The 26,450-nt window shown below is 63.0% G+C and overlaps 2 protein-coding genes across 5 annotated transcripts in view; one reads left to right on the plus strand and one right to left on the minus strand.

The window, feature by feature from the left end:
- Positions 1 to 4,432: 4,432 nt before the first annotated feature.
- On the minus strand, positions 4,433 to 7,215 carry NOB1 (NIN1 (RPN12) binding protein 1 homolog). Of its 2 annotated transcripts, none has more exons than XM_086469230.1 (9): positions 7,138 to 7,215; positions 6,925 to 7,057; positions 6,676 to 6,809; positions 6,531 to 6,602; positions 6,298 to 6,435; positions 5,953 to 6,162; positions 5,530 to 5,627; positions 5,256 to 5,400; positions 4,433 to 5,001 (listed from the first exon to the last, which is right to left on the minus strand). In XM_086469230.1, the coding sequence occupies exons 1-9, from the start codon at positions 7,213 to 7,215 to the stop codon at positions 4,732 to 4,734; spliced, it is 1,278 nt and encodes a 425-aa protein (XP_086325356.1). In that variant the 3' UTR covers positions 4,433 to 4,731. The 2 variants fall into 2 exon arrangements, with proteins under 2 accessions (XP_086325356.1, XP_086325357.1); XM_086469231.1 differs by having other exon boundaries at positions 5,953 to 6,134; positions 6,270 to 6,405; positions 7,138 to 7,200.
- Positions 7,216 to 7,321: 106 nt separating this feature from the next.
- WWP2 (WW domain containing E3 ubiquitin protein ligase 2) overlaps positions 7,322 to 26,450 on the plus strand; it is a 42,248-nt gene continuing 23,119 nt past the window's right edge. The window contains exons 1-7 of one of the 3 annotated variants that reach the window (XM_086469315.1): positions 7,322 to 7,361; positions 10,960 to 11,043; positions 11,736 to 11,883; positions 12,155 to 12,273; positions 19,403 to 19,684; positions 20,336 to 20,432; positions 25,556 to 25,695. In XM_086469315.1, the coding sequence (XP_086325441.1) occupies positions 7,322 to 7,361; positions 10,960 to 11,043; positions 11,736 to 11,883; positions 12,155 to 12,273; positions 19,403 to 19,684; positions 20,336 to 20,432; positions 25,556 to 25,695 (910 nt within the window). Of the gene's footprint in view, positions 7,362 to 10,959; positions 11,044 to 11,735; positions 11,884 to 12,154; positions 12,274 to 19,402; positions 19,685 to 20,335; positions 20,433 to 25,555; positions 25,741 to 26,450 lie in introns of those variants that run through there. The other 2 variants (XM_086469317.1, XM_086469316.1) reach the window with 2 other exon arrangements.

The following is a 26,450-nucleotide window of genomic DNA, read 5'->3' on the forward strand; positions in this document are numbered from 1 at the left end:
CTGGCAGGAAGCGGTCGGTGTTTTGTGCTTCGTTAGCAGGTCCGCGGTTTGTCGTTAATTGCCTCCTCGCTGATCTTTCAGCAGTTGTTCGAGCCAAACGCGTTGCTGTTACTTCAGCGTAGAAGTAGTTCAAGGAATCATTTCAGCCTGGCTGTTTCAGAGTGGATGTTTAGTCGCCGTTCGGTTACGGTGACTTGTAAGTACTGACGGGCAGTTACTTCCTACGTGGTTTTACTGTAGAACAGAGCATGAACAGGTGAGCGGTTGTAACTTGGGCAGGTCTGTGCCTGGAAATGCCGGGAGTCTGGGCAGCTGTATCCGTGGACATTCCCCTAGTTCAGAGAAGTTGAACAACTTTTTTTTTTTTTTTTTTAAACACTTCTGTTGTTGATTTTGATTGAGGATATAGTTTCTAAACAGAAAACTTGTCTGAACAGATTTTCTACTCCCATTATCTTCCCAAAGTCTTCGGAAGGAACACCAAACAAGTCAGAAGCTTGCGTTTGTCTTAAAACGTAGCTTAAATCGCTCTGTGAGTAGCAGGAAAGAGGATTTATTCAAAAGCAAAATCAGAAAAGTTGTTACTGGACCGAAAGCGCTACATGTCGTTTCCCCCAAGGGCCAGAAGAGGGTTTTAGTGTCAGCTCTTGAATCTGGTGCCTCTGCACGGCGAGCCGTGGGTGACTTTTGCAGGGTAATGGCAGGAGAGGAGCGCGAGGGATTGCGGCCCTTGATCTGAGTGGTAGAAGCAAGGACGAGGAGGATGAATTGCTTTGCGTGCTCCGAGCTGGGAGTTGTAGGTGGAAGGTGAGAAGAAGAAATACTGGTACCTGGTGACTGCTGACGAGTGCAGTGTTCGTTTGCAGGGAATAGCTGTGCTTTGTGTTCCAGAGGCAGCTCCCTTGTAGAAGCTGAAAGGAAACGACTCCCGAGATGCTTGCTTTGTTGGGGATGGTGGTTTTAATTTGGAGTCGTCTTTTGGGACAGATGCTGAGCACTTTGTGTTCATGTTCAGACCAGTTACGCCAGTCGCAGACGACAGTAGCCCCCTGAGCCCACAAACCCGCACGTCTGTGCCGCTGCCGGCTGGGAACCGAGCACAGAGGGTCGCTGTTGGAAATGGGATAAACGGCGGTTAGATACAAGGGAAAACGCAGCAGCAGCTGAACTCCTGTAGAAGTGAACTTGTAAAATTCTGTGGTTGGGTCTGGGGCGCTGAGGGGTCACACGAGGGGAGAGGCTTTGCCTTTCCTGCAAGCTGTACAGGCATGTAAATACGCAGTGCTGTATATTCTAGGATTATATATATGTATATAGAGGAGTCGTATATCCATTCTATATAAATAATCAGTACACATGCATAGAATACGGTTATATTTACATTTTTATAAACCTAAAGCAACATTACTTTTCCTTAGTATGAGGTTATTTACCGAGGTTTTTGTAGTAACTCACCAGTAGTTGTATGAACACCTTCCAGGACTGTACCTGTGGCGCTGTTGCTGACGTGGCTCCAGAAACTCCCTCTGCTTGTGAACGCCACGAATATCCCCGGGTTGAACACAGCTGTACACTTTTGTACTTTTATAGGTTTTTACTAACAATTGCAGACGTGGCGTTAGCCGAACGGTAGGACCGGGAGCCGCGGTTGGGAGCCTGCCCACGGGACGGGCTCGGGGAGCGCCGCGGCAGCAGCACGGGCGGTCGGCGTCCCCGTGCTCGCCCCGAGGGACTCCTGGCTTCGGGACCCGTCCCGGTCCCGGTCCCCCAGCAGCTCCTGTCGACAGGGAATGGAGGGGGCTGCGTCGCTCTGGAGGAGCTGGAGCGACACCAGCAGCTCTCTCCCAGTGGGGTTACGAATTGTTCTTGGGTAGCAAAGGCTGCTGCGCGGCGGGGTTGCGTTTGGATCGGGAAGGGGATGCTTAACCTGTCCTTCCTCTTTATTCTCAAAAAGGCAGGCATCTTTACAGATTTTTTTTTCTTTTTTTTTTTTTTTTTACTTATTTTGTACTGCAACAGTCACTGTCTAGAAAACTCTCCTTGAAAGCCGGTGGGCGCTCTCCTGGATGCAGTCCTGTGCGACCTGCTGCAGGCGAACCTGCTTTCGCAGCGGGGGTGGGCTGGGTGGTCTCCAGAGGTCCCTTCCAGCCCCCACCGTTCTGGGCTTGTAGCTGTGAGGAGCCCTGCCGTGACAGGTACCGATTGTGTGAGGAAATTGGGCTCCCTAAGAGAAATCCAGATGGTAAAGTCAGTAGCACGTACTTTGTCCACCCCGACTCTTCAGGCCGAGTCAGGTGCGTTCTGCTGCCGTTTGGCACGAGGCTGATGGACGGACAGGCGTTTCTGTCCCGGTACAGGCTTTGTCAAAGCGCCTCTGCCAAACCGCAGGCTGGTGCCCTTGTTTCTCCTGGAGCCGTCGGTTTGCAGGTCTGATCTCTGCCAGAGATCTCTAACTGTGGCTGTTACAGCTCATGAAATTGCCTCACAACGCTCAAGCGTATCGGGACAAGGGCCTGAGGATTTCTCTGCCTGCGGTGGGACGCTCACCGACACTCCCTGCGAGTGCTTGCTTCGGACTCCCAAACTCCGTTTTTAGCAGTAGCTGCCTCCCCACCTTCCTTTCCCTTACGCCCTCAGGGCCACGGCGACAGCAGCCCGCTGCGAAACATTCCGGTTGGGTGCGTTTGCTCCGGGGTTCGGATCAGCGACGGGTCCTGGGGTCCCGTCGCGTAAATGGCCTTCGTTTCGGGGGCTTTTCAGTCCTGGGGGTGCCCCTCTCCGAGCCGGGGAAGCTCCGGCCCGAGTGTCCCTGGGGCGGGTGGGTCCCCGCGCCGGCGCTGGCCGCCCCGGGGCTCGGGCTAACGGCGCCGGGGGGAAGCTGCCCTGCGGAAGGGGAGAGCGTGGCCCTTCGGGGTGCTGCCGAACTGGGATCGCATTCCGGTATCCTGCTCAGTCGACCGCCGTATTCCTGAAGCTTTTTTTTATTCCGGACGCTGAAATGAGGCGATTTGAAATACGTTTGAGCTCCCTGTCAATGAGTAAGCTCCAAAACCCTTCAGAGCAGAGCTTTCTACCTCTGTTAGTCGCTGCATCGTTGAGTGGCTCACCCGCCTTTCTGCCGTGTGTTCCTGGGGTGCACTGGTCGACCGCCGAGCTGCCTCTTCCACTGTCCTGCAATGTGAAAGTAGCACCAGATACTCCTTTGTGCATTTCTGTGTATATGGCTTTCGTAGTTGGGATTTTCAAAGCACTGATACCCGGTGTTTTCAGTTTGTTCTCTGAGGGGATATTTTATTTGCATCTATGTTTTTAGCTATCCTGTGATAACTTGTTGAATATTAAAAAATAAAAATATTTTGCTTCTATTGGGACATTTGTATACTCGCAACTATATTTCTGTAAACAGCTGCAGTCAAGAATAAAACAATGAAAGTTTTCATTTTGCAGTGTAAAGTCTTGTTGTGTTTTTTTCAAGGGCATCTTCTCTCTGCCGGGAGAAAGGGCGGTTCTTCAGCGCGGGGTCGGCCCGTCTGGGAGCCGTGTGGCGCTGGGGTCGGGGTGTCCTGGGCGCCTGTGGTGGCGTATCCCGCCAGAGCTGCTGCGTGAGGAAAGGCACGGTGTCGTGCCTGCGCTTATAAACAAGCATTGCAGCGTTTCTCTTCGACTTCCTAGTGTGAAGTCCGAAGGGACATTGGTGGTGGACTTCCCAAACCCCAGCCTGCAGGTTATAGAGCGTTCTAGGGAAGTGTTTTCATAGTCAGCCTGAAGCAGGATTCTGTCCCTGAGGGCCCTGGGGGAGATGCGAAGGTCTCCCCTAGACTGGTCTGAGGGCTGCTCTGCCTGAGGGAGGCGATGCCAGAGCTCCGGGAGTTACTGCCGCGCTAGAACTTCTGTGCCTGTCAGCACAGCCCCCCTTTAGCCGCATCTTTGGCGTAAATGAGCTGGGGTTGCTGCGGCTCAGGTGCGTGTCCCCCTTCCGGGGGGGGGGGATGGTGACCCCTGGCAGGACCATGGGGCTGGCAGCCAGGATCGGTAGCTTTGAGAAATGACAACAGGGGCAAGAAGAAACTGCAGTTACCCCGAGAGCTGGGGCAGAACTGCTTCCCTGTGAAAGATTTCAGCAGATCTGTCTGAAAGGCTTCCCCCTGGTGCTGCCCCCAGGGCCTCCCCCTTCAGCCCTGCGCCCACCGCCCTGGGCATCGCCTGCTGCAGCGGGGCGACCGCAACCCCCTGCTGCTGCCTCCTGCCCTGCTGGAGCTGCCGGCCCTGCTGCAGACACTCCTTAACCACCCCCCCTCGTCAGCGCGTGGGACAAAGGAGAACGCCCTGAGAAACCCTCCCTCCCCAGCCTCCTCTTCCTCGCGAGGCTCAGAGCACGGATTCCTGGCACAGGCAGTCACAGAAACAAGGCTGAGCCAGGCTGCTTCGGCGTTTCGTGTTTATTAGCGACGCAGTCCCTGCCTGGGGCCGAGCAGGGCAGGCACTACCTCACCCGGCTCCCCCCGGTCCTGGCAGGCCAGCCTGGCTCAGAGCCTCCCCAAACCTGACTGTGTGTCCCCCCGCCCCCATCACGGCTGCTCTTCAGGCACCAGAGAAGTGCGGAAGGAAAAGCCCGGTGGCTGCGTTTGGAAGGGTGCTGGGAGCCGCCTCGCCCTCCCGGAGCCAGCAGCAGCAGCAACATGCAACGTCCCTCCCTCGCAGCACGGGCTGCAGGAGGCCCCGTCCCGCCCTTCACCTCCTCTTCACAAACTTCTTTGTCACGGCGTTGGGGTTCAGGCGCCTCCTGCCAGCGCCCAGGGCCACGTCCCGGATCTGCAGATGGGCCGCGCGGCTGTAGACGTCGTTTTCTGCAAAGGGCGAGACCCCGGCGACGTAGTCGGGGTCAAAGACGTTCGTCTTCTGCCTGGCCTTGCGGGACAGCCGCTGCTGCGGGAAGGGCTGGTCTTCCACCAGGTGAGGGTTGTTGGCGTGCTTCCCTCCTTTCGGGGCCGGCAGCGGGTACTGCCAAGAGAAGAGAGGTGGTTAAACTCTGTTCAGAGGCGACTCTTGCTCAGAGGGACTTCAAGATGACAGCAGGCCTCTTGGAGAACTGAGCAAATGAAGCCGAAAGGGCCCGTGGTCAAGTGGAACAGCCGGAGGACGATCACAGCTTTGCTTTGGTTCCCACCTGGCAGCGGCTCCCTCCAACCCACCGGCCGCAGGCCAGGCGCTTGTCCCAGCAGCAGCCGCCCAGCACGTCACGTACAGCTACTCACCCTGAGCCCTCGGGGGTTCAGCACTTTGGGGTTGCGGGAGAAATGCATGTGGAGGCTCCCGTCATCGCTGACGCTCACCGCGACCTTCTTCAGGGTCTTGTTACCGCAGTTGGGACAGAAAACCTTGGTCATGTCCGAAGTGGTCCTACGAGACAGGGACAGGAAGAGTTTACAGCTCCCTGGGCCGTGGAACACAGGCTTAGCCCACCAGCAGGACCACCCGCCCAGGCCCAGCGAGCGCTGCACGCCCGTGGGCCAACGACCACACGCTCACTTGAAGCAGCCGTGGCAGCGGAGGATGTAGCTCCTGGCCTGGCGGATCAGCATGCCGTTCACCGCCAGCACGTGGAGGCCCATCTGCAGCAGCACGTTCTGCAACGAGGAGGGAGACACTGGGATACCGCGAGCTGGGGCTGCCGGGAGCTTTAACCGGGGCTCGCCAGCCCAGGCGGTGAGAGAGGCCGACAGAAGCAACGCCAACGGAGAGACCGGGCTGGTTTTTAGATCAAAGGAGCCGTCGCAAAGCCGGTCTCATCCTGTCCAGGGGACTCAGCAGTGCGCTCCTCTGCCTCGGTGCGCTGGTTTAACCAGCCCAGATGTTTGAGTAACGGGGGAATCTGCCCTCAGCCCACCCTGGCAGCCCCCCACGCTCCTGAGGCGGCAGCCGGGGCCGTGCAGGGCCGCAGCCAGCACCCACCTGCATGGCAAAGTCAGTGGTGACGCAGCCGACCTGGACATCGACGGGAGCAGTGTCACAGTGCCCTGTGTCCTGCTGGACCTGCTTGAGGTTGCTGGGTGTTATCCAACCCTCATCATCGCTCTCCTCCTCTTCCTCCGCACTGGTCCCATCCTTGGAGCTCTGGTGCTCCTCCGTGGTTGCTGGGCTAACGGAGATGGCTTGGGCTTTCTGGGGGAGAGGAGAGAGTCAGCTCTGGCACCCGCAGCGCTCCCAGTGCAGGCTAGCACTGCGCAGAGGAGCTGGGGAAAGCCAGCCAGGAACCAGGGCAGAGGGACAGGGAGGAGAGGAGAGTCCGGGTCTCACCAGCAGCTCCTGCAGCTCCTCCTCGATGCTGGGCAGGGGGGCTCGCCAGTAGAGGAAGGAGCTGAACTGGTTGCTCTCAGATGGGACTGTGCTCCTCTCGGGGCTGGGCTGACGCTGGCCTTTCCCCGGGCGCTTGTGCTGTGGGGGGGACACAGGACAGGGGGTCCCTCGCCCGCCGCTGCCTGGGGGCTCTGCGGGGCTTCATTCCCCGGCTCCGGGTCCCCGTCGCTTACCTTGGCGGGCAGGTGGAAGCCGGCGAGGTGCAGGGGGGCCTCGGGGTGCCGCGGGGTGGAGCTGAGCCGCACCTGGGGAGGCAGCGGAGGGCGTCGGTGGGGCGCCCAGGGGACAGGACCCCCATCCCCGGGGGTGACCCCTTACCTTGTCCTGGGGCTCCCAGCGGAGGCAGCCGGGCCCGTCGGTCTCGGCCTGCAGCTGGCAGGTGAGGGCCAGCACCTGCAGGTCGGCGGCCGAGAGGCTGGGGTAGTCCCCGGTCTTCTTGGAGAACTCGGTCACTGCGGGGCGGGGGGGAAGCAGCCGTCGGGCCGGGCCGGGGGTGTGTGTGTGTGTGTCCCCGAGGCGCCGGTGCCGTCCCCCAGCGGGGGGGGGGCGGCCCGGGGCGGTACTCACCGAGGCGCAGGAGGTCGGGCCGCGGGCGGCGGAGGCGCAGCTCGCAGGGCAGCGCTGCCAGGCGGCGGCGCGTCGGCCGGTCGCGGATCTCGGCCAGCACCTCGGGCACGGTGTACAGGTTCTGCGCGATGTCCTGCGGGCGGCGCCGTCAGACCGGACCCGGGGCCCCCCCCGGTGTCCCCCGCCCCCCCCGGGCCGTGCCTCCCCCGGTACCTGCAGCGGGGCGGCGCTGAGGAAGGCGCCGGTGTCGGCCACGACGTGCGCCACGCGCGCCATGTCCGCCCGTCCCATGGCCCCCGTCGGCACCCGTCACCCGCCGGGAGCGGCAGCGCCGCGGCCCGCCCCCTCCGCCGTGACCGCTTCCGGGCGGCGCGGTCAGGTGACCGGCTGGTGTCACATGACGGCGGGCGCTGGAGCCGGAAGCGGAGCGGTTGCCGGTAACTGAGGCGGCGGGACGGGACGGGACGGGACGGGACGGGTCGGGGTCGGGGTCGGGTCAGGGCTTTGGCTTCCCGGTACGGCTCGCCCGGCCCTCCCGGGCTCTCCCGCCTGGCGGGGCGCCCCGAGCTGCTCGGCCGCGGGCTCTGCCCGCCCCGGGGCAAGACCGGCCCGGTGAGGTGAGGCCCGACCCAGGGCGGCGGGGCCCGCGGGGAGGGCTGCTCCGGCCGCCGCCTCCCCTTCGCGGTGCCCCCGGGGCGTCGGTCGCGGCCCGCGGAGCCCGGCCGTGGCGAGGGCCCTCTGACCGCTCTCGCCCTCCCCGGTTCTGTTCGGGGCGAACCGTGCCCGGCTCCGGGGCAGGACCCCGGTAGAGGGTGGGGGCGCCCAGCTCCCGGGACTCTGCCCCGGCCCTGCCGTCGCTCCGGGAGGCGAGGCCGGGCCGCCGGCAGCGGGAACCCCAGGGGAAGCCGGGGAGGGGAGGCCTTGACCTTCCGAAGAGGGAAACGTGCGGGCGGGGAGCGCCCCGGGCCCGCACCGGTCAGAAGGCGGCTGGGCAGAGGGTGCGAGCGGTGGACGGAGCGTGCGGGAGCGGTAGAAGGCGGGACGGTGAGGGGAGCTGGGCCTGTGGGGCGGCTCCGACTGCAGGGGGGGTTTCTGGGAGTTGAGAGGTGTTTACCGTGGCCGGGGAGGTTACAGCCAGCGGTAGTGAAATGGTGCAGAATCGGGAAAAGAGAACATGGGGGAGAGAGGCAAGACTGCAACGGGAAAAGGGATAAACGCAGCCCAACGGGACGGCTCTCTGCCCTCGTCTTGTGCAGGGGGGGCGGTGAGGAAACCGGCGGCCGGTCTGGCCCGGGGTCCTCTTCTGTCCTGGGGTGCTCAGGCGAGTCTGGGAGCGCAGGGCAGGTGTCCCCGGCGCTGGGGCTCAGCAGGAACGGGGGAGAGCTGCGAGGGGTGAGGGCTGGGAAGTGGGAATGCCTCTGTAATGGGTAATGCTCAGGGACTAACGAACCCTAAACTGCCTTTGCTGGCAGGGGGCAGCAGGGCTGGTGTCCCCGTGGGGGGCGGCTGGAGAGGAGCTGAAGTGACTGCGAGGGAGGATCAGGGATGCAGAGTCCCCGCCGCGGGGAGCGAGCCTTGGGTCTTGCTGCAGTGACCCTGAGGCGCGGGTCGTTCATCTGGGTGTAAGGGAGGCCCTGAGGGATGAGTCTGCGGGTCGGTCTCGCCCCGGGGCTGGGGCTGGTGCTGGTGAGGAGGGGCGCGCGCGGGTGGCTGCTTCCTGTGGGCCTGCCTAATGGCGCTGCTGGAGTCAGTGGTGATGCAGAGTGGGGAGTCATAACAAACGCGAGGGGTAACGATATCCTGGGGGAAGGCTGGGGTGATCTGTGGGCCAGGGTAATTGGAGCAGGAGTCACTGTAGTAACAGCAAGTGCAACTGTGGTGGTGGAAGACCTCCTTCCTTAAACCAGTCTGCCCCACTCCTGAGGGGGAGGAGGTTGGCATGAGTTAGCGAGCCTCCAGCGCTGAGACAGCGGCAGGTCTGGTACCAAGCAAGGATTTTGTCTGCATTTAGCCCATACCCAGGGCTAAACTATAACAGTTGCTCTGTCACCCAGTGACCCTTCACCAGCCAGGAAGGGGGGATTGGGAAAAGGAGAGCAGACCCATGGGTTGAAGCGAAAACAGATTTAATGAGACCACACCAATACCAGCAAAGGTGTATAAGGTTATACTCACCCAAATGAATATGCAGCCTCCACAATCAACAGGAGAGCAGTCTCGGGAGCAGAGAGGAGCAGAACGACCCCCCCAGGAGCTCCCTGTCCTCCCCAAACCTTCCCCCTTTACACTGACCATGACATTACGGGATGGGCTGCACCTGGGGCTGACTCAGGGCAGCTGACTGGACATGGCTCACTGGCTAACCCCAGCCCTGCCGGGCAGGGATTCTGTCCCAGCCACGCCAGGACAGTTTTCCAGGCAGAGGTGGGGATTGCACAAGGCACCGGCCAGGCCTCCGCTGAGCACGGGGTGCCGGGTGGGTTTGCTGGCCTGGAGGGAGTGAGGTTGCAGAGGGCTGGCATCGAGAGGGGGATGGAGAGTGGAGAGCCTGGTTCGTGAGAAGGGGTTTAAAAAGGAACCTGGCTTTGGGCTGGAGCTTGGTACGGTCTAATGAGGGTGTGGGGAGAGGGCAGGGAAGAGAGGGACGCTCCTGCCTGCACGGGGAGGTGGCAGAGGCTGGAGCTGCTGGAGCTGCTCATCTCCCCTTTGTGTACTTCCCTCCCCCTGACCGGGGAGGGGGAGGTTGGCCAGCACTCGGGTCCAGGGCTGGGCAGGAGGGCTGCCCTTGCCTTTGGTGGCTTGGGAGGGGGATCGGGTGTGACCCTGTGTGAGCCCTTGCTGCTGCCCCGGGTGACAGGATTGAGGCTCCTCTTTGCTCCTGCCTGGGGGTGGGCAGCAAGTGCCTCTGTCTGCCCCGCTGCGCCGGGGGCTTGCGCAGGCAGGGACCCTCTGGCCCGTGACCTTGGCAGCCACTGCAGGCGCCTGCATTCGGCGCATCCTCTCCAGCTTCTCTGCCTGGGAAGCACGGAGAGGAGGAGGACGGTGTGAGTCGATTGCTGACTCTGTGGTCCCAGACCAAGCACCTCGTGCTTCTGCGTGATACGTGACCTCATCCTTCTACTTTGTGGTCAGTCGTTTCGGCAGAGGCGCCCAGGCACGTGTTCTACCGGCGTCCCTGGGTGTTACAGCTTTCGTCCTGCCTGCTCCCGGTCCGCTGTGGGTGACTCCAGGGGGGAGCTGCAGCAGAAGGGGCAGGGGGAAGCGCTGTGCCTGTGGTGACAGCGACGTGACGAGCGAGGAAGTGGTGAGCGCTGGGGGAAGTGGAGGTCTGAGCTTGTAGCGTGGTCCTCCTCTGTGTGCAGAGCAGCTGTGGTCCCTGTCCCCTCCACAGTGTGTTGAGAGCAGGTGGGACTGATTTTTTTTCTGTGGGATTTTGGGGCCAGGAAGAGACCCAGGCTGCCTTGAGGGCTGCAGCTGCTTCCCCATGCTGAGACCGGACCTTCCTCTCCTGCTGGTGTCACTGCCTTGCCCTTTCCGAGGGGTCCCTCGTGTCGTGGCCGTACAGGCTGCTCGTCAGCCGGTGCCGCCGCTCAGCAGCCCAGAGCGGGGTGCGAGGCAGCGTGTCGGCTGAGGGCTTTGGAGCCCGCTCTGTCCTCGGGCCGGCTGGGATCGGCACCGACCTCTGGGTCAGGGCGAGCCGCAGCCACCCCAGTGGGGTGTCCGGAGGCCTGAGCGCTGCCCAGCTTGCCTCGGCTCTCTTCGGGCCGTGGCGGTGCCGTGGAAGTGGGGGGTGTCACTCCCGGGGGCGCAGCGTTGCCGTTGCCTGCGGTGCAGGGCTGGTTTATCAGGACTGAGAGGGAACGTGTTTTTCCCAGGCATGTGCCTGCCCGTTGCCAAGTCTCCCTGCCGTGTGGGTCGTTGCAGTATTTGCCATGTTTGGGCCCAGAAGAGCCAACCTGGGACAGCCCGTGCCTCCCCGGCTTCCCCCGTGCGGTGGGAGCGGTGCTGAGGGGTCTCCTCTCTCTCTGCTTCCAGCCGGGGGTGATGCCATGGCCGCTGCGAGCTCCAGCAGGGCCAGGACCGGGCCGCCCTGCGAGAAGTCCCAGCTCTCCGTGAAAGGTGGGTCCCGCTGGAGGTGGGGCTGGAGTTCCACGTGGTGGGGAACGTGGATTTCGGGTGTTTCTGGTGCGGGCGTGTGCTCCTCTTGCACCCCGGGCTGGGAGACCTCCTGCGGGGGGAGCAGGGGCTGGGGGTGGCCAGCGCTGCCCTGCGTCCCGTGGGCACCCAGGGGAGCGGAGCGGCTGTCGGCCGGGCTCTGCCACCTCCTCTCCCCGGCTGCTGTCGGGGACGTGGCTCCGTTGGTGCTCCCGTGGCCGCGAGGTGGCCCCCGTCCCCTGGAGCTGCGTCCCCAGGGCAGCCCCTGCCTGGGCACCGCTGGCCTGGGGGGCGGCTGCGCCTCGCCTGGTGGGTGCCTCTACCCAGCAGCTCCCGCAGAGCCCCCCTTGCCCGCCAGCCCTGGGGCAGGGTGGTGTTTGTGGGGGCCGTGACACTCCTGCAGCCTTTGGGTGTGGGGCCGAGGCGTGGGTGAAGCCGCAGGAAGGCAGTGGTGGGGGGCTGGTGACGGGAGCACCGGGACCCGGCCATTGCTGCCGTCAGGAGGATGGGTTCGTGCTCCCCCTCTCCCAAAAGCAGTTTGACTCTGCGGTGAGTCCTGGTGCCCTGAACTGTCAGGGATGGGGCACGTGTGGGGGGGGCAGGGGACAGGGTCTCCCGGGTGGCTGCCTGACCCTCTGCCTGTCCCCCCTGCCCAGTCGTGTCCGTGAAGCCCAAGGCGCACAGCCGCCCGTCGCGGATGAACTGCTACGTGGAGGTGGCGGGCGACGGGCTGCCCAGCGAGACCAAGAAGACGGGGAAGCAGATGGGGAGCTCTGAGCTGCTGTGGAACGAGATCCTCATCCTGTAAGTCTCCATGACCCCCTGCTGTGGGGCTGGTGCTGAGGCTGGCCCCGCGCTCCCCAGTGTACCCCGCTGTGCCCCGCTCGGATGCCGGAGATCTTTACTCCCCAGAGGACACAGCCAGGCTGGGAGGGTGGCGGGAGGGGTGGGTTTCCCATCGCTCCATGGCCTTGCCTGCCTCCCTGTGCTGCCTGGCTTTGGCAGGCCTGGCACTGCCCACTCCCCCAAGCAGGGACGAGGCCACGGTGATGGCCGCCATCTCTGGTCTTCGCAGGAACGTCACCGCTCAGAGCCACTTGGACCTGAAGGTGTGGAGCTGCCATACGCTGAGGAACGAGCTGCTGGGCGCTGCCTCCGTCAGCCTCGGCAACCTGCTGAAGAGCGGCGGGAAACGTACGTAGGGGCCTGACCCCAGCGGGGTCCCTCGGCCTCCGCCCTGACCGGGGGCCGTGCGGGGTCCTGCCGCCTCGCCTGCCCCTAGGTGCGCGGTGGGGAGGAGAGACGGTGGCCGCGGCAGCTCCCGTGCAGTCCCCCGCCCCGGGAGGGAACAAGGTGCCATTGTGTGCCCTGGGCCGCCTGTCAGGGTCGGGGGGCCGGGGCGTGACGGAAGCCATACCTCTGTCAGCCAGGGTGCCGCAGCCTGCATGGAAACACAAACCCCTCAGCTATTTGCTGCCATTTGTGGTCGCCAGCGCGGGGGCTCGTGACAGCAGCTCCTGCATAAAGGCGGCCATTCAGGGCTTGGGCCACGCAAGCGGCTGCGCCGGGCTGGAAAAGGCTCGCTCTGTCTTTTCCGAGCGCAGCTCTGCTGCTTGCGAGAGACAGACCTGGTATTGAGCGGGGAGAGGGGCCCCCCGTGCCCCGGGGGGATACGGGGCTGGTTCAGACTCTTCCCCAGTGCCAGGGGTGAGCTCCTTCCCCTGGCACTGCGGGCTGTGAAACCGCGGCGGTGTCCCCGCTGCGCTCCCTGCGGCGGGCAGGCTGCCGTGCCCCTGGGTGGCACCTCGTCTTGCCGGGGCAGCGAGGGAGGGCCACGCGGGGAGCTGCGCTGCTGCCGCCGCCACCTCGCCAAGCGCCTGAGGACCTGAACGGCCGCCCTGGGTGGCTGCGGGGCTGGGTTACCTGTCGCTTGGGCGGCTGTTGTCAGGCAGCCTGCAGCGGGGGCGTCTGCCCCAGGACCCCCGCCCTCCTCTGCAGCTCGCTCTTCCCGAGCGGTGCGAATGCCCTGCCGTGCTGGGCTCCCGGAGCCGCTGCTGCTCCCGCCCTACCTGCCCGCTCCTCCGCCGGGGCACAATCGCCTCTTTCATTAGCGTCCCAGGGGGCTGTGTGGAAAATGAATGGAAAAGGCAACTGGCTGTTCTAGCTTGTCTGTTAACATCCACCAGAAAAAACGTGTCAGATTTTTCCTTGACACCGTGGGCTGGGAGGGAGGACTCTTAAAGCTGCAGAGCCTGCCCTGCCCTGCCGGGAAGGTGCTGCATGGGCTGGGGGTGGCCGGCGCTGCCCGGACAAGCCACGTGCTCTTGTCTGCCTGTTTTGTCTGACCTGGCGTCTGCCCCTTCCTCTTCCCTGCAGACTTGCTGCTTGGCCTTTGGGCTCTGCGGCAGCTGAGTGGGCCGGAGACTGCTGCCGGTGTCCCGGGGGAGCCTGGGTGCCTGGGAGGCCCCTTTCTCGAGAGGGCCGCTTGCCTGCGGAGAGGAGGGGAGCCCATTCCCTCTGCCCGCCAGGCTGGGGAGGTGGCCGGGGCGTGCAGAGGGCATTTGGGATTTCAAGCCATCCTGAGTCAGACACTTCATGCCCTAATGCAGCCTGTGACCCTCTGCCTGGGGAAGGCGGCAAAACGCCTGTGCTCTCTGCCGCCGGTGGGGAGCCGGCCGTCCTCTCCCCGTCCTGGGGAGCGCTCGGCAGGAGCTTGCCTTCCCCGAGGCTGCTCCTGCCGGGCAGCAGACACGCTTTCTAGCTTAGTTGGGTTTGCTTTGGGTTTGGGGAGGTTTTCTGTAAGTCACTGAGCGTAGCTGTGGCCCTCAGTTTGTGTTCCTGTAGTTGTTGTACTTGGTGTGGAAGAGTTGTTCTGGTTGCTCTGCTTTTGGGCAGGGGTGGTGTTCTCGTTGCCGGTGGCGTCCGTGGCAGTGCGTGCAGGGCTCCCGCCTGCCAGGAAGGCACTGGAGCTCCCCTTGTTCTTTCTGTCGGCCCCTCTGCCAAGCACACCTCATTCAAAGCACACCTCATTCAGGTGGCAGAGGCTCTGCTCTGAGGCCTGGAGCCTGGAAAAAGGGCTCGATAGTGAGCCTGGTCAGGCCTGAGCTCCCGGGAAGCTTGGGAGAGCCTGCTGGAGTGAGCAGCCCGAGCTGTTGGACAGGAGCTCCTGCTCCAGGCGGGTCCAGCCTTGCTTTCAGGCTCGCAGCGCTTCCCACCGCCTTGGCAGGCGCCTCGGGGGCCTCTCCTCTGGCAGGCAGCGCCCTCCCGCTTTCGGAGGGGATTGGCCAGGGAGGTGGAGAGGTGGGTAAGAATGGGCTCAAGCACAGAAAACGAGCTGGAGCCTTCCACATCGCTGAGCTGCTCCCAGGGCTCCCGTAAAACAGCTAATTTGCCGTGGCACAGCCCCCTGCCCCGGCCCCCGAGCCGCTGCAGAGGCACCTCTTTGTTCCCAGGCTCCAGGAGCTCCCTCGCCCGCTCCTCCCGCAAGCTCCCAACAACGTCCCCAGCTGGCCTTGTCCCACAGTCTGCGTGGAAGCCGATACTGGGCCTTGCTGGTTTTTGCTGGTCCCCCCGTGTGCCGAGCCGCGATGTCTGTGCAGGAGCTGGAGTGAGCCCGGCTGCAGCTCGCAAACGAAAGCGCTCACTTTTATTGCTCGCTGCTCGAGTGGCGAGTTACATCAACAGGCTCCTGTTTCTCGAGTGGCACCGCACACCAGGGCTTTGCAAATCCTGCAGAGCCTTTTCTTTCCCTGCTGCTGCGCCCCAGGCAGAGCTGCTGGAGCTGCGACCTCGCGGGACCCTCCAGGCAGCCAGCAGCAAACCCCCAAAACCTCTGGAAGGCTGTAGCTGCCCCCCCTGCCACCCATCGTGGATTAGGTGTCAAAGGAGCTCGGCTGCGTGGCCCGGCAGAGGCTCTTAGGCAGGAGCAGGTGGGCTGAGGTGACTGCTCGGTGGGCTGGCTCTGCACCAGCAGCCCTGTAAAACTGGTTGTCCCAGCCAGTAAGTCTCCGTGGGGTCAGACCTTGCCTGCCCTGTGTCCCCTTCCAGGTGTCACATCCCGAGTGTCCTGCAGAGCTGATGGGACTGTGACCACCAGCACTGTCCCTGTGCCCTGGCCACCTCCAGGCTCTCTTTGGATGGGGGGCTGCTCTCTGCGCCCAAGCCGGCGAGGAGGCAGGATCTGCTGGCTCCCCTCCTGCCCTGCCCTGGCTGGGCAATTCTGCAGCCAGCCGACCGCGCCCGGTCAGAGGTAGCGGGGTCTTGGGCTTCCTTCTGCCGTCTTGCCTTCCCTCCCAGGGCTGTGGTGGTTCAGGGGGAAGAGGCAGAAGTGTGAGGTCCTCCTGGTTATACCTGCCAGGTAAATGGAGTGGGACACGGTTGTCTCTAAGCTGCTGGTGGCTGAGACTGGGTCAGCAGCATGGGCAAAGCTTCCCGCTGCCTGGGGAGACTTTTACTTTTTTACTGGGGACAGTAAAGATTATTTCTTCCCCTTCCTTCCCTTCTGGGTTCCTCCTTGGTTTAGGGATGGCGGTGGGAGGTCTAACTTCCCCCCTGCTTCTTGGTGGAGGGGCCGTAGCCACAGCACAGAGTTGTTCCTTTGGCTGCAGGTCTGCGCAGAGGTTAAGCCAAGTCTGAACTTGCCGAGCGCCAGGGAGGTGGGTGCCGCGGGCGGTGCTGCCCACCCAGCCTGAGCTCTGGGGTAGCTCAGAGCCCCCAAGACCCGGCAGAAGCCGGCACGGCCCTGCTGCCATCATTTGCTGCCCTGCCTTTTCTGTCTAGCACTGGGCTGCTTTCGGGGCAGGGCTCTGGCTCCGGGGTTTGATCCTCCTGCGGATTGATGCCGGGCAAGCAGGTCGCTGGCCGGAGTGTGTGGTTTTCGGGGTAGCCCGGAGGAGCTGCCTGTCTGCTGTTTGCCTAAGCGGCAGTCCCGGCTGCTCCTGAGGGGCGATGGTGGCTACAGCTTCGATCGTGGGGAGCCGTTTGAGTGGAAACTGGCCTCTGCGTCCGGTGGAACTGTGCACAGAGGGGCTGGGGAGCTGAGAGGGCGGGAAGCACCGTCCGGCCGTCTCTCTGGAAATCTTCCTGGCTGTGTGGGCAAAGATGGAGCCACCCCACTGAGGGAAGAGGCAGAGGGGCTGCCCCCTCCCGCGTGGCAGCTCTCTGGCGCTTGTGCCCGGCGGCGTCAGATGCGTGTGGTTCCTGGAGGGCTCGGGCTCGGGCTCAGCCCGGGGCCGTTATCGCGCTGGCTGCTGCCAGCCTCATTTTGTGGAACCGTAAATCCGCTTAATGGGCTGGGTGGGAATTCCAGCTCACCGCCGCTAAATGGGAGCTCTGATGCTGCGTGCGGGGCACTGGAAGTAGCTGAACTGAGACCTTATTCAGGACCAAATCACCCCCCGACCCCCTCCCAAAATAATAATAATCCCTCTGACATTCTGGCTGCCGGTGGGACACAGGCAGCCTTTGTGCTCGGCCGTTCAGGGGACCCTCTGTTGGTGCAACAGCAATGTCCCTTTGTGCGTCCCGTGTGCTGGACGGGGACAGTGAATGGAAGGTTCTGCTAGTGTTTATTTTCTTTAAAAAAGCTGAAGGGGGTGGAGAGGGGGAGAAGGAAGCCGGCTGGGAGGTTCATGTTCACATCCTCCACTTGGAGACACCTTGTCTTTGCTCCTGTGCTGCCACCCCCTCGGCTGGGCGCTCGCACAATGAGGGCTTGTGCAGCTCCGGCGGGGAGAGCGGCGAGCTCGGCTGCCGGGCGCTCACAGAGGGGGATGGAGCAGACCCCCGGAGCGTGCGGGCACGGCTTCCGCACGGCTCGGAGAAAAGGTGAATTCCTATGGAGCAGCCGGGGAGGAACAGGGCCTGGATTTGTTCTGGTTTTTGGCCGTGCTCAGTAGCATCTTCTGTCTCTTAAAATGGTCTGTGAGATTGGTTCCCCTTGGAAGCAAACTGGGAGCAATTCCTTTAGGCAGAGGGGTGAGACCAGGCTCGGCAGGATCCCTTGTCTGGTGGTGGGCGAGTAACGAGTGACAGTTGGGCTCCAGCCTCCGTGCTGTGCCCCCGTGACCTTGTGTTCCTGCTGTGCCCGGACCCTGGGCACTGAGGGGACGTCTGTGTCCTGGGCACTAAAAACCTGAGACTCTTTCACAAGACAAGTGCAGCCTGTCCTGCAGCCCTGCCTTCGCTGCAGACCCCGTGTCACTGGGCTTGGGGGTGCCTGTTGAGCGCCCCGCGGGGCAGAGGCTGCTCGGAGGAGGGGGTGCTGAGTCCCAGCGTGGGGCTGCCTGCCCTGTGGCTGGGTTCGCCCTCGCAGCACCGGTCAGCTCGGAGGGTGGACGGCTACCAGCCATGGGCCGGTGCACGTGGTGCGAGTGCTGTGACTGGCCTCACGCCAGACCCCTTCTCCATCCCCTTTGTGTCCCTCCCCAGTTGTACGAGCCGCTCTGGCCAGGGGAAGGAGGGCAGGAGCTGCTCTCGGGGCCGGCATGAGAGGTGTGCGGCTGCTTCTGGTCCTGGCACGGGCCAGGCCAGCGCCCCGTGGCACCACGGTCCCTGCGCCTTCCCCCCGGCGCTGTGCGAGGGCTGGGCTGGCAGCTGTAGGTGCTGTTCGGGTGGCTGTTGCACACCCTGGGGCCCTGCCAGCGTGTCTCACCCTGGAGCTAGAGATGGGCTGAGGGGTCCGTGGGGAGCGTGTTCCCGTCCTCCTCCTGCTCCCGCTGGCGGGTACCGCACCCCGTCCCCGTGGCGGACTGGGACAAAGCAGGTTGCTAAAAAATGGTGCCATTGTGTCATGAGCGATCTGTGCGTAATAAAAATATTATTTGAGCAAGTGAGTCAGGAAGCGTCTGGGCCGCTGTCCCAGGCTGGTGCAGCCAAATTTTTCTGGCCTTCTGCGGCGGAGCTGGGTGTTTGGTCCTGCTGGCTCCGGCAGGCGTTGCCGCGAGGGCGCGAGAGCCCTGCCCGCCCGTGGGCACTGGGGCTCACGTCGTCCTCCCATCGCCCCGGGGGGTGGTTCACCGCGCGTGGCTGCAGGGGGCTGTGGGCGGCCTGCGGGCAGCCTCTTCGCCCTGTGCCTTGCTGTGGCCGTGCTGGGTCCCAGTGGCTTCCCAGTGGCACTGGGGACGCCCCTCGCTGCTGTGTGTGCGCAGCAGGGAGCTGCCAGGAGGCCTCGGAGGAGCTGGAAGGGTGGCGGGTGTCTGTCCCGGGGCGGCGGGTGTCTGTCCTGGGGCGCCGGGGGCAGAGAGCTGCGGCTGCCAGCGTGCGTCGGCAGAACGGGGCAGGCGCTGGCCCTCAGAGCAGCTGCGGGTGCCCCGGCCCGTGGCAGCGTGCGGCCTGTTGGCTCCCCTTCCCCGCCGCGGCAGCACCTCGCCCTGTGCCCGAGGGGAGAGTGCGGAGCGGTGTTCCCGGGACCGTCACCGCTGAGCAAAGCCGCAGTGTCCAGCTGTGCGTGGAGCTGTGACTGGCGAAGTCTTGCTAAGCTGCTGCAGCCAAGCTGGCTCACGAGGGGAGGAGAGTGGAGCTGGCGGCTGTCTCCAGGAGCCTCCAGCCCCTGCCACCCGCTCCAGAAGCTTCTGCGAAGGCAGCCTGACGCCGCCGCGGCGCGTTTCCGTGTGTTCGGTGGCAGCCCTTTGCGCCGGTTGCGTTCGGTGGAACTGACTCACGGGGATGAGGAGGGAGGGATGGGCCTGGGGTTTTCCTTTGCTGCTAACCTGCATTTCCTAGGCGGCTTGGGGATACCCCCGATTCGGAAAGGTGCTGCTTGCTGCTCTCCAGTCAGCCAGGGCTTCGGGCACCGTTGGGCAGGTAGCCTTCAGCCTGCTTTGTCTCCCAGGCACCTGCTGGTGGTGGTCACCCCCATGCAGGACCCTTCTTGCCCCACGTGCCATGTCAAACCAGCCGAATCCCTCTGCTTTCCTGCCACAGTCTCCCCTACAGCCCCGGCTTCTAGATCTGTGAGCGACGGTGGTCTCGGCTGTGTTGCAGCCAGGGGCCCTGGGGCAGCTCCTCCCCCATGGAGGGACCCTGTTTTGTGAGCAGTGGCTGGTGAAGGAGGGTCTTCCTTGGGAGCTGGTGGTGGGGCTGGCTGGGTGTCCTTTGGCGATGCTGGTGGGTACGTGTGGGGCCAATGCTGATGGTGCTCACTGGGACAACTGGCCCTGAGGGAGCGGGCACATTTGGGGACGCAGGGAGGCCTGGAGGGGACCAGGAGGCTGATGTCCCTTCCTGTGGGGGAGCTGGGATGGTGGAGCCATCCTCCATCACGGCTGGCATCCCAAGTGGTGACCGCTTGGTGTCTTTCTCCATGTCCCCTTGTCTTCCACAGTGGAGAACAGGCAGCTGACCCTGGACCTGCAGACGGAGAACAAAGGCAGCGTTGTCTCTGGTGGAGAGCTGACGATTTTCCTGGACGGGCCTGCTGTTGATCTGGGAAGCCTGCCTAATGGCAGTGCCGTGACAGAGGGTGAGTGCCGCCCGTCTCCGCATGCATGCGGCGGCTCTGAGCACGAGGCGGTGAGCAGCAGCGGGGAGAGGAGCGGGGCTGAGAGCGCGGCCCCCGGGACCCCTGAGCAAGCGTCCGAGTGCCAGCAGCCGCCTCCTCTCCCAGGTAAGGCTCCGGCCCCTCTCTGCCCTCATCCCGGGCTCCCGTGGGAGTGAGTGTGTGGCGGGACAGGAGCGGGAGCGTCGACAGGCCCTTCTCCAGGCCCTCCACTAGCAGCCGCCTGCGTGGCTCGGCCCCTTCCCTCCCTGTCCTGTGTAGGCTGGGGAAAGGCTTGTAGTGAACTGCTCAGAAAAGGGCTCCCTGTGGCAGAGGGCGTGTGGAGACGTGTTCTGGTGTCTGACCCATCGGGGCTGCCAGAGGAGCGAGCAGAGCTCGTAGTGGAGAGGGGCTGGTGCATTGCTTCCTCCCCGGCTCCTCTTCCTCCCTGGGAGACGAAGCCTGTGAAATCTGGGAGTCTTAAATGCGGCCGCTCTCCTGGTGCTGCCAGTTCTGCAAAGTTCTGCCTTCACCTCCCCCAGTGCTGCGTTGGGAGCCGCGGGGTGCTGAGGGGACGGGCTCTGCCGTTGCACAGCAGTGGGGGAGGAGAGCACCTCAGCGTAAAGGCAGGGGGTCCTTGTGTTGAGGGGTCTGTCCTGTAACGTTTGGGCTTGTTGTGCTTTTGGGTCTCCTTTCTGGAAGGAGGGAGGGAAGGAGGGAGGGTGGAACTAGCAGGTGCCTCAGTCATTTTCTTCACCGACTTATTCTTCGCCCATTCAGGGTCCCAGCTGCCTGGACGGGACCCCAGCAGCGTGGCTGCAGCCACGGAGGGCAGACACCAGCCTCCCGTTACAAACTGCTTTGGAAGCAGACCAAGGTAAGGGTCCTGTGCTGGCAGCACCTGTCAGACCATTACTGGGTGGTTGCTGCGGCCGTGAGGCAGCTGAGAAGTTTCTAGATCATCCTCGTGCAGCGAAGCCCATGCTGGGTCTCCCAGTGAGCCCCCAGCAAAGCGGGTGTGGAGCAGGGGTGGGCTGGCCGACCTCCTGGAGGGCGGCAGAGCTGGGAGGTGGCCGTACCCCCGGGGTGTGGCCAACCTGAGCCTCTCTTCGAGTGTTTGTTTCTCAAGGAACGTCAGGTCTGTGATGGCCCGGACAGTTTCCACCAGTTGCTCTACCGGCAGCCGAAGGAATGGTCTGTCAGGGAGATGGGGGGCAGGCTGTGACCAGGCAAACCAGCCAAGGGCCGGTCTGCAGGGGTCCCTTCAAATGGCAATGACGGGGACCCCAGCTCTTGCCTTGAGCACAGCCCTGGCCAGGCACTGGGCCAGTCTGGGAAGCACAGTGCCCGTCTGGGCGATGGTCACAGGGGGACGCTTCCGAAGGTCCAGGGAGAGCAGGAGGAGCAGAGCAAGCAGAGCTGCAGGGAAATAACAGCTGCTTCCAAAGGAAATGAGATGCTTGGGCACCAGGCCATCCCCTGCCTGGCACGGTGCCCTTCCTTGCCTTCTCGCTGGGCTGGAGCGGCTCAGCGCTGCTCCTTTTGGAGCTGTGGTTATTGAGAGACGTGTCACACTGTCAACATGGAGTTGAATTTAACACCTATTTATGTTTCCAGACCATGGCGGTGGCCCAGCAGCCTATACAGATGTTCTGGTTAGAAGTGTGGCTGTAGAGAGGGCGCCTGCAGCCTGCCCGATGGGAGGTTCCCTGTGCCCCCAGGCTTAGGAGCGCTCTCAGCAAGTGCTCAAGCCCCACACCTCAAGCTCCTTCTTCATCTGCTGGGCACCTACAAGACAGGAGCAAAGGGGAGAAATGTTTTTGGCTCTAAAAAGCGACCCTCTTCTGTCATATCGTGTGTTTGTCTCCTGCCCAGGGAGGGAGTGGGATGGGAAATTGGGAGCAGGTTGCTGAACGCCGTTTGTGCCCTTTTGCTGTGGCTGCTCCTCTCGATTCCTGCTGTCCAGGTGTTAAAGCCTTCTGAGGGTGAGAGAGTGCTCAGTGTCCTGACAGGAGCTGGGCTTTACAGCCACTTAGCAGCTGTCAGCAGGTGCTGGAAAGCCTGCGAAGAAAGTTCTAGTTTGGGAGGCTCAGCCTGGTGCCTTCTGATTCCTGACTGCCTTCCGATGGCCTAAAAGTAGTTTCTGCTTTTGGTGTCATCTCGACCTGCCAGCGAGTGAGAGATGGGTGCTGAGGTCTGGCCAGTGCTTCTGCAGGGGACCTTCAGTGGCCTTCCAGGTGTGTTTGCAATCGTTAAAAACCCCACAGCTGCTCTGCTGTGGGAAACGTCCTAGCTGGTTTTCAATTCATCCTGCACTCACCTGAATTGAGGATTGTCCTGGACAGAACTCCACGGTTTGATGTAGTGCTGCTACACGAGGCAGAACGTTGCTGTGCGCAGCCACCGTGGCGGCAGCTGCCTTCCCCGGTGCGGGGTGCGGGCCCGTTGCGCGTGGGAATGCTGTTTGATGTTTGCTGGGTTTGTCCGCAGAGCCGTGTTTGTTTTCCTGGGCTCGGTGATGGATGCTGGCGAACTCGCTCGCAGGCAGGGTGGAAAGAAAAGGGTCATTCTTTGCTCCTCGGCTATTTCTGCACTGTCCCCTCAAGGGAAACTGCTTGGTCAGGGCTTCTCTTTCTTCTCCTGAACAAATGTCATCTGGGGATTTGCTGCTAATCTTGGTGGCGGGGTGTGAAATTCCACAGCCCTCTGTGCCGAGAGAAGGCAGAGCCCAGAGGTCCCCGGCTGAGACCTGGTGCCATGGGTGCCGAGAGCGTTGCCACAATCCCCGTTTGTCTTGTGGTGGCCAAAGGGGCCTCTCTGACAGCAGGGGATAAAGTAGCCTGGTTTGCCGCTCGCCCTGCGGGGAGGCTCTGGCTGGCGAGCCGTGTCGGGTGTTGTGACCTAGGGATGGCCGTGAGAAACCGCTGTCACCTGTCCCGAGCTCTTGCAAACTCAAGTAATTTCTTCAGCGCAGCGTGCTTCGCCTTCCCTGCTTGTGATGTCCGAAAGCCACCGCCCAGCTAGCGACAGGTCCCTGAAGTCGGGTGGGAGCCGCTCCTCTGGGTCGCTCAGACAAAGTATTTCCCTTCGTGAGACCCCTTGCTCTGCAGAGCCCCGCGTGTGGCTGCAGGACGTCCCCAGACGTGTGGCTTCTGGCGTGACGCAGCGGCAGCGAAAGGCCGGGGGAGCTGCGGTCCCCGGTTGCAGCCTCGGCACGGGCAGGGGAGCGGCAGGCAGGGCTGGGGGGCTGCTCGGGGCCTTGGAGAATGAGCTGCGAGATGGGTCTTGGGTCAGCTGGAAGGGGGTGGGGAACAGGAAAAACCTGGGTTCAGGGTTTTGGAGCCAGGCGCCTCTTCAGCTGCACGTCCCGCTGCTGTGGGGCGAGGGGGTGTTCCTCCTGCCCCGGCTCTAGGGTGGTGGTACCCGGGTGGCGTCTGCTCCCAGCACTGCCGGTGTGAGGGCTGGGTGCTGGGGGATGTGGCTGCCTTCTCCCCCCTTTGCAGGGGCAGAGGGAATTTCTCAGCTCCATGTTTTGGGACCTGAGCCCCTGCTGCCCACGTGGCACCGGGGCTGTCCCGGTTGTGTTTCCTGGTGGTCCTGTCCTGAGCCCCTACAGCCAGCGCTGGCTCCCGGCTGCGTGCTCTGCCGTCCCGCCTCTTCGGTGATCTGGCGTGCAGAGTGGGACCAAGGCTGGTGCTGCCACCTCTGCTGGCATCTCGTGCCAGGACCTTCTGGCCACCGCAGCGGGCGGAGGCGGCCGTTCCTGGGTTTCATGCCTGTGGCGTGGGGGCTCTGCCTTGGCAGAAGGGAGGGAGCCGAAAGGTTGATGTCACCCTGGCTGATGCCACTTTCCCCTTTGGCATCATCTGCTCCCTCTGTCCTCCAGGCCAGGAGGGGTGATGGGGCAGAGCACGCTGTGGGGCAGCCACTCGCGGTCCCCGATCGACAGGGGACAGCGGGGGTCTTGCCAGCTGCCCGGGAGATGGGCTGCCCTCCGCGTGCCCCGCTCCGTCCCACCGGCGTGGCTGCGAGAAGCTGTTCCCATCCGCGCTCTGCCTTGTTTTCTCCCTGCCTCTATTTTAAGAGCGTGTTCCCAGCCCCGCCGCTCTCACGTGGCCTCGCTGGGTTTGTTTCCACGCGTCTATTAAAAGACAATGCCCAGATGGGAGCACTCGTAGGAGGGCTGGGCTGGGCGGCGGGCCGGCTAATTCAGGCCCGGTAACCCTGTGCGGCCGGCTGGCAGCCTGGAAACATCCTGTTTTGGTTTCTAAAAACTCTCTGGGCAGCTCTGAGCTCATCTGCGCGGAGAAGGGCAGGGATCAGAGCCATCCTGCGCCTCGGGGGCTGCTCCCGGTGGGACTGGCTCCTGCCGATGGTGCCGTCTGCCCACTCCCCCCACCCCAGCCGGGGCTCCGGGTGCCCTGTGCGGGGAGCTGGGTCCCGGCCAGCTTTTGGAGTGGTGCTGATGTGCCCCACTGAGCCCCATGCACAGGCGGCGAGGGGCAACCTTCGCCTCCTGACCGGGGGAAGAGGAGCCCGTTCTGCACCTGCAGCTGCTCCGAGTCCCCAGGTGCTGGTGGCCAAAGCAAATCCCCGGGACGCTGGGGTGTCCTGGCGCTAGACGTGGTTTCTGGGGCGAGTTGAAGGTCTGAGGAGCCCCTGTGCGGGGCTGCCCTCCTGGGAAGGCCTGGGGCTGGTTGAAGCGGCCTCGGCAGCTCCTGCTCACGGGCTGCTCTGCCCGTGGCTCTTAGCTGATCTATTTTGAACCACCATCTCCTGCTTTCCCATGTCTCCTCCCGATCCCAGCCCTTCCTCTGCACTGTCTTGAGCCGTTCCCCAAGGAGAGTGGCTTCGGAGCGCGTGGGAGGAACCAGGGGCTCGCTGGAGCTGGCGAGGGTGGCATGACTGATGCTGCGCCCTGTTGCTGCCAAGCTGCCGTCCCCTCCCAGCCTCAGCGCTGAGATGTGGGGACAGTTTGCGGGTTTTGCCCTTTTAAGGGGAGAACTTGGCTGGGGCAAACCGACTTCCTAATCCCCAGGGTCCTCACCCTCTGTGGTTGCTGCCCTGGGCGGTGATCCTGGGTGGAGGTAGCCGGGCTCTGCCCCTGCTCCCCTGGCCCTTGGATGCGGGAAGGCAGCAACCCCCTCCCGCCCTGCCCTGACCCCCTCCCTGCTTGCAGTAATGACCAGGCTTCTTAATCAAGGGGAAAACCCAGCCTTTTCTTGAGCACCTTCGGGCTGACTCAAGGGCCCAAGGGTGGTTGGAGGGGGAGAATTTCCTTGGGGGTGCTGCAGGCACTCTGCCCTGGAGGTCGGGCTGCCCTGGCCATGGGGACGTGGTGGCACGGGAGCTCCTGCGTGGCACAAAGAGAAGACCCCCCTGAGAGATGGAGCAGCCACGTCTGAGCTAGTCACAACCTGTGCTATGATTTGAGCTCCCGTCTTTCCCCGCTGCTTGTCCCCTCTGTTGCCGGAGGCCGTGGCCATCCCAGCAGCAGCAAACGCTTGCGCCTTCCTCACCTGCTTTTGTGCGAGGCTTGTAGCCGGGCAGGAGGCGTGGGTGAGGGTTCCCACCGCCGTGCAGGAGCTGGTGTGGGATCTCTCCTGGGAGCTTTACTGCGGGGGGTGGATGGAGCAAACTGGTTGTGAAGGCTTGGTGCTGCAAGCCAGTTTCTGGCCGTGAGTGCCCGGGGCCGTTCCTCGTGGGGCGGCCGGAGCGAGCACCTGCAAACAACAGCAAGGTCATTGTCACCCAGGTCACTCCTCCACCGGCGGGTGCCAGGGCCCAAGGGCAGGCCGGCAGGTCTGAACAAGCAGCACGAAGTTCAGGGCGCTGCTGGAGGCGCAGAGCAGGCCCATGGCTGCATCCTGGCCGTTCCTGGGGGAGAGCGGTGGCTGTGCTGGGCAGGAACAGTACGAGACTGAGGCAAAAAGGCAGGAGCGGGGTTTGCTCTGTGAGGCCGGTGGTGTGTCTCATCTCCCGCGTTCCTTTCCCTTGCAGGACGCACCGACATGCGTCTGGAGTGGCCAGGCAAAACACGGGGAGTGGAGAGCAAAGTCCCAGCGCCAGGAGCCGGCACCGGCAGCAGGCCAAGAGCACGCAGCACGCCAGCATGGCCAACGGCACAGCCAACGGCACAGGTGAACCAGCGCTCGTGGGAGGGGGGGGACGGAGCTCGGGGCTGCGTCTTGTGGGAGTAAATCAATGTCTGCTAAGGCAGCGGATCTTGTAGTGCCTGGGAATTTCCTCCCTGCAAATTGATTGACTTTTTTATTGATTTTATTTTCGATAAAGTGGGCAGCTCGGCAGAGCACGCTGGTAGGATCCGTTCTGCCTGTTGTGAGTAATTCCTGTGGCTCCTCTCTGGAGCCTCCCTGACAAAAAATACTGCACCCAGGTTTTTAAAAGGATACTGGGACAGCAATGTCCCTGATGCCACAGCGAGGAGGACAGTTATCACAGCTGAGTGGACCTTTTTCAGGGTTGGGAGTGTTCAGCTGAATTTGGCCATCAGTCTTCAGCAAAAATGTTTTGAGCTTTTTGCCCGCTGAAGTGGGAGGAGCAGCTGTCTGCCAAGCACCGGAGAAGGCACAAACCCACCTCTCGCAGCTGATTCTTACAGCAGAGGGTATTTTTGGAAAGGTTTCTGTTGTCTTTTCTTGGGTTTGTCCACAAAGCCATAAATACCTTGTGGAGCAGGGACTGGGACGTGCTGAGTGCCTGGCTACAGGCAGCTTACCTGCTTGCACTCTCTGGCTCTCCTGGAGCTGGCCGAGCAGTGCGGCATCTCCTGCTCCTCCGCCCTGATTTTGCAGGCAGCGCTGTCCTTTCTTTTGCTTTTGTCGGAGACCTGGAAGGAGAAGCAGGGTGCTTTGGTTCAGAGAGAAGGAAAAGT

The sequence above is a fragment of the Leptosomus discolor genome, chromosome 8, assembly GCF_034619465.1.
Source record: "Leptosomus discolor isolate bLepDis1 chromosome 8, bLepDis1.hap2, whole genome shotgun sequence".
In the NCBI taxonomy this organism is placed as follows: domain Eukaryota; kingdom Metazoa; phylum Chordata; class Aves; order Leptosomiformes; family Leptosomidae; genus Leptosomus; species Leptosomus discolor.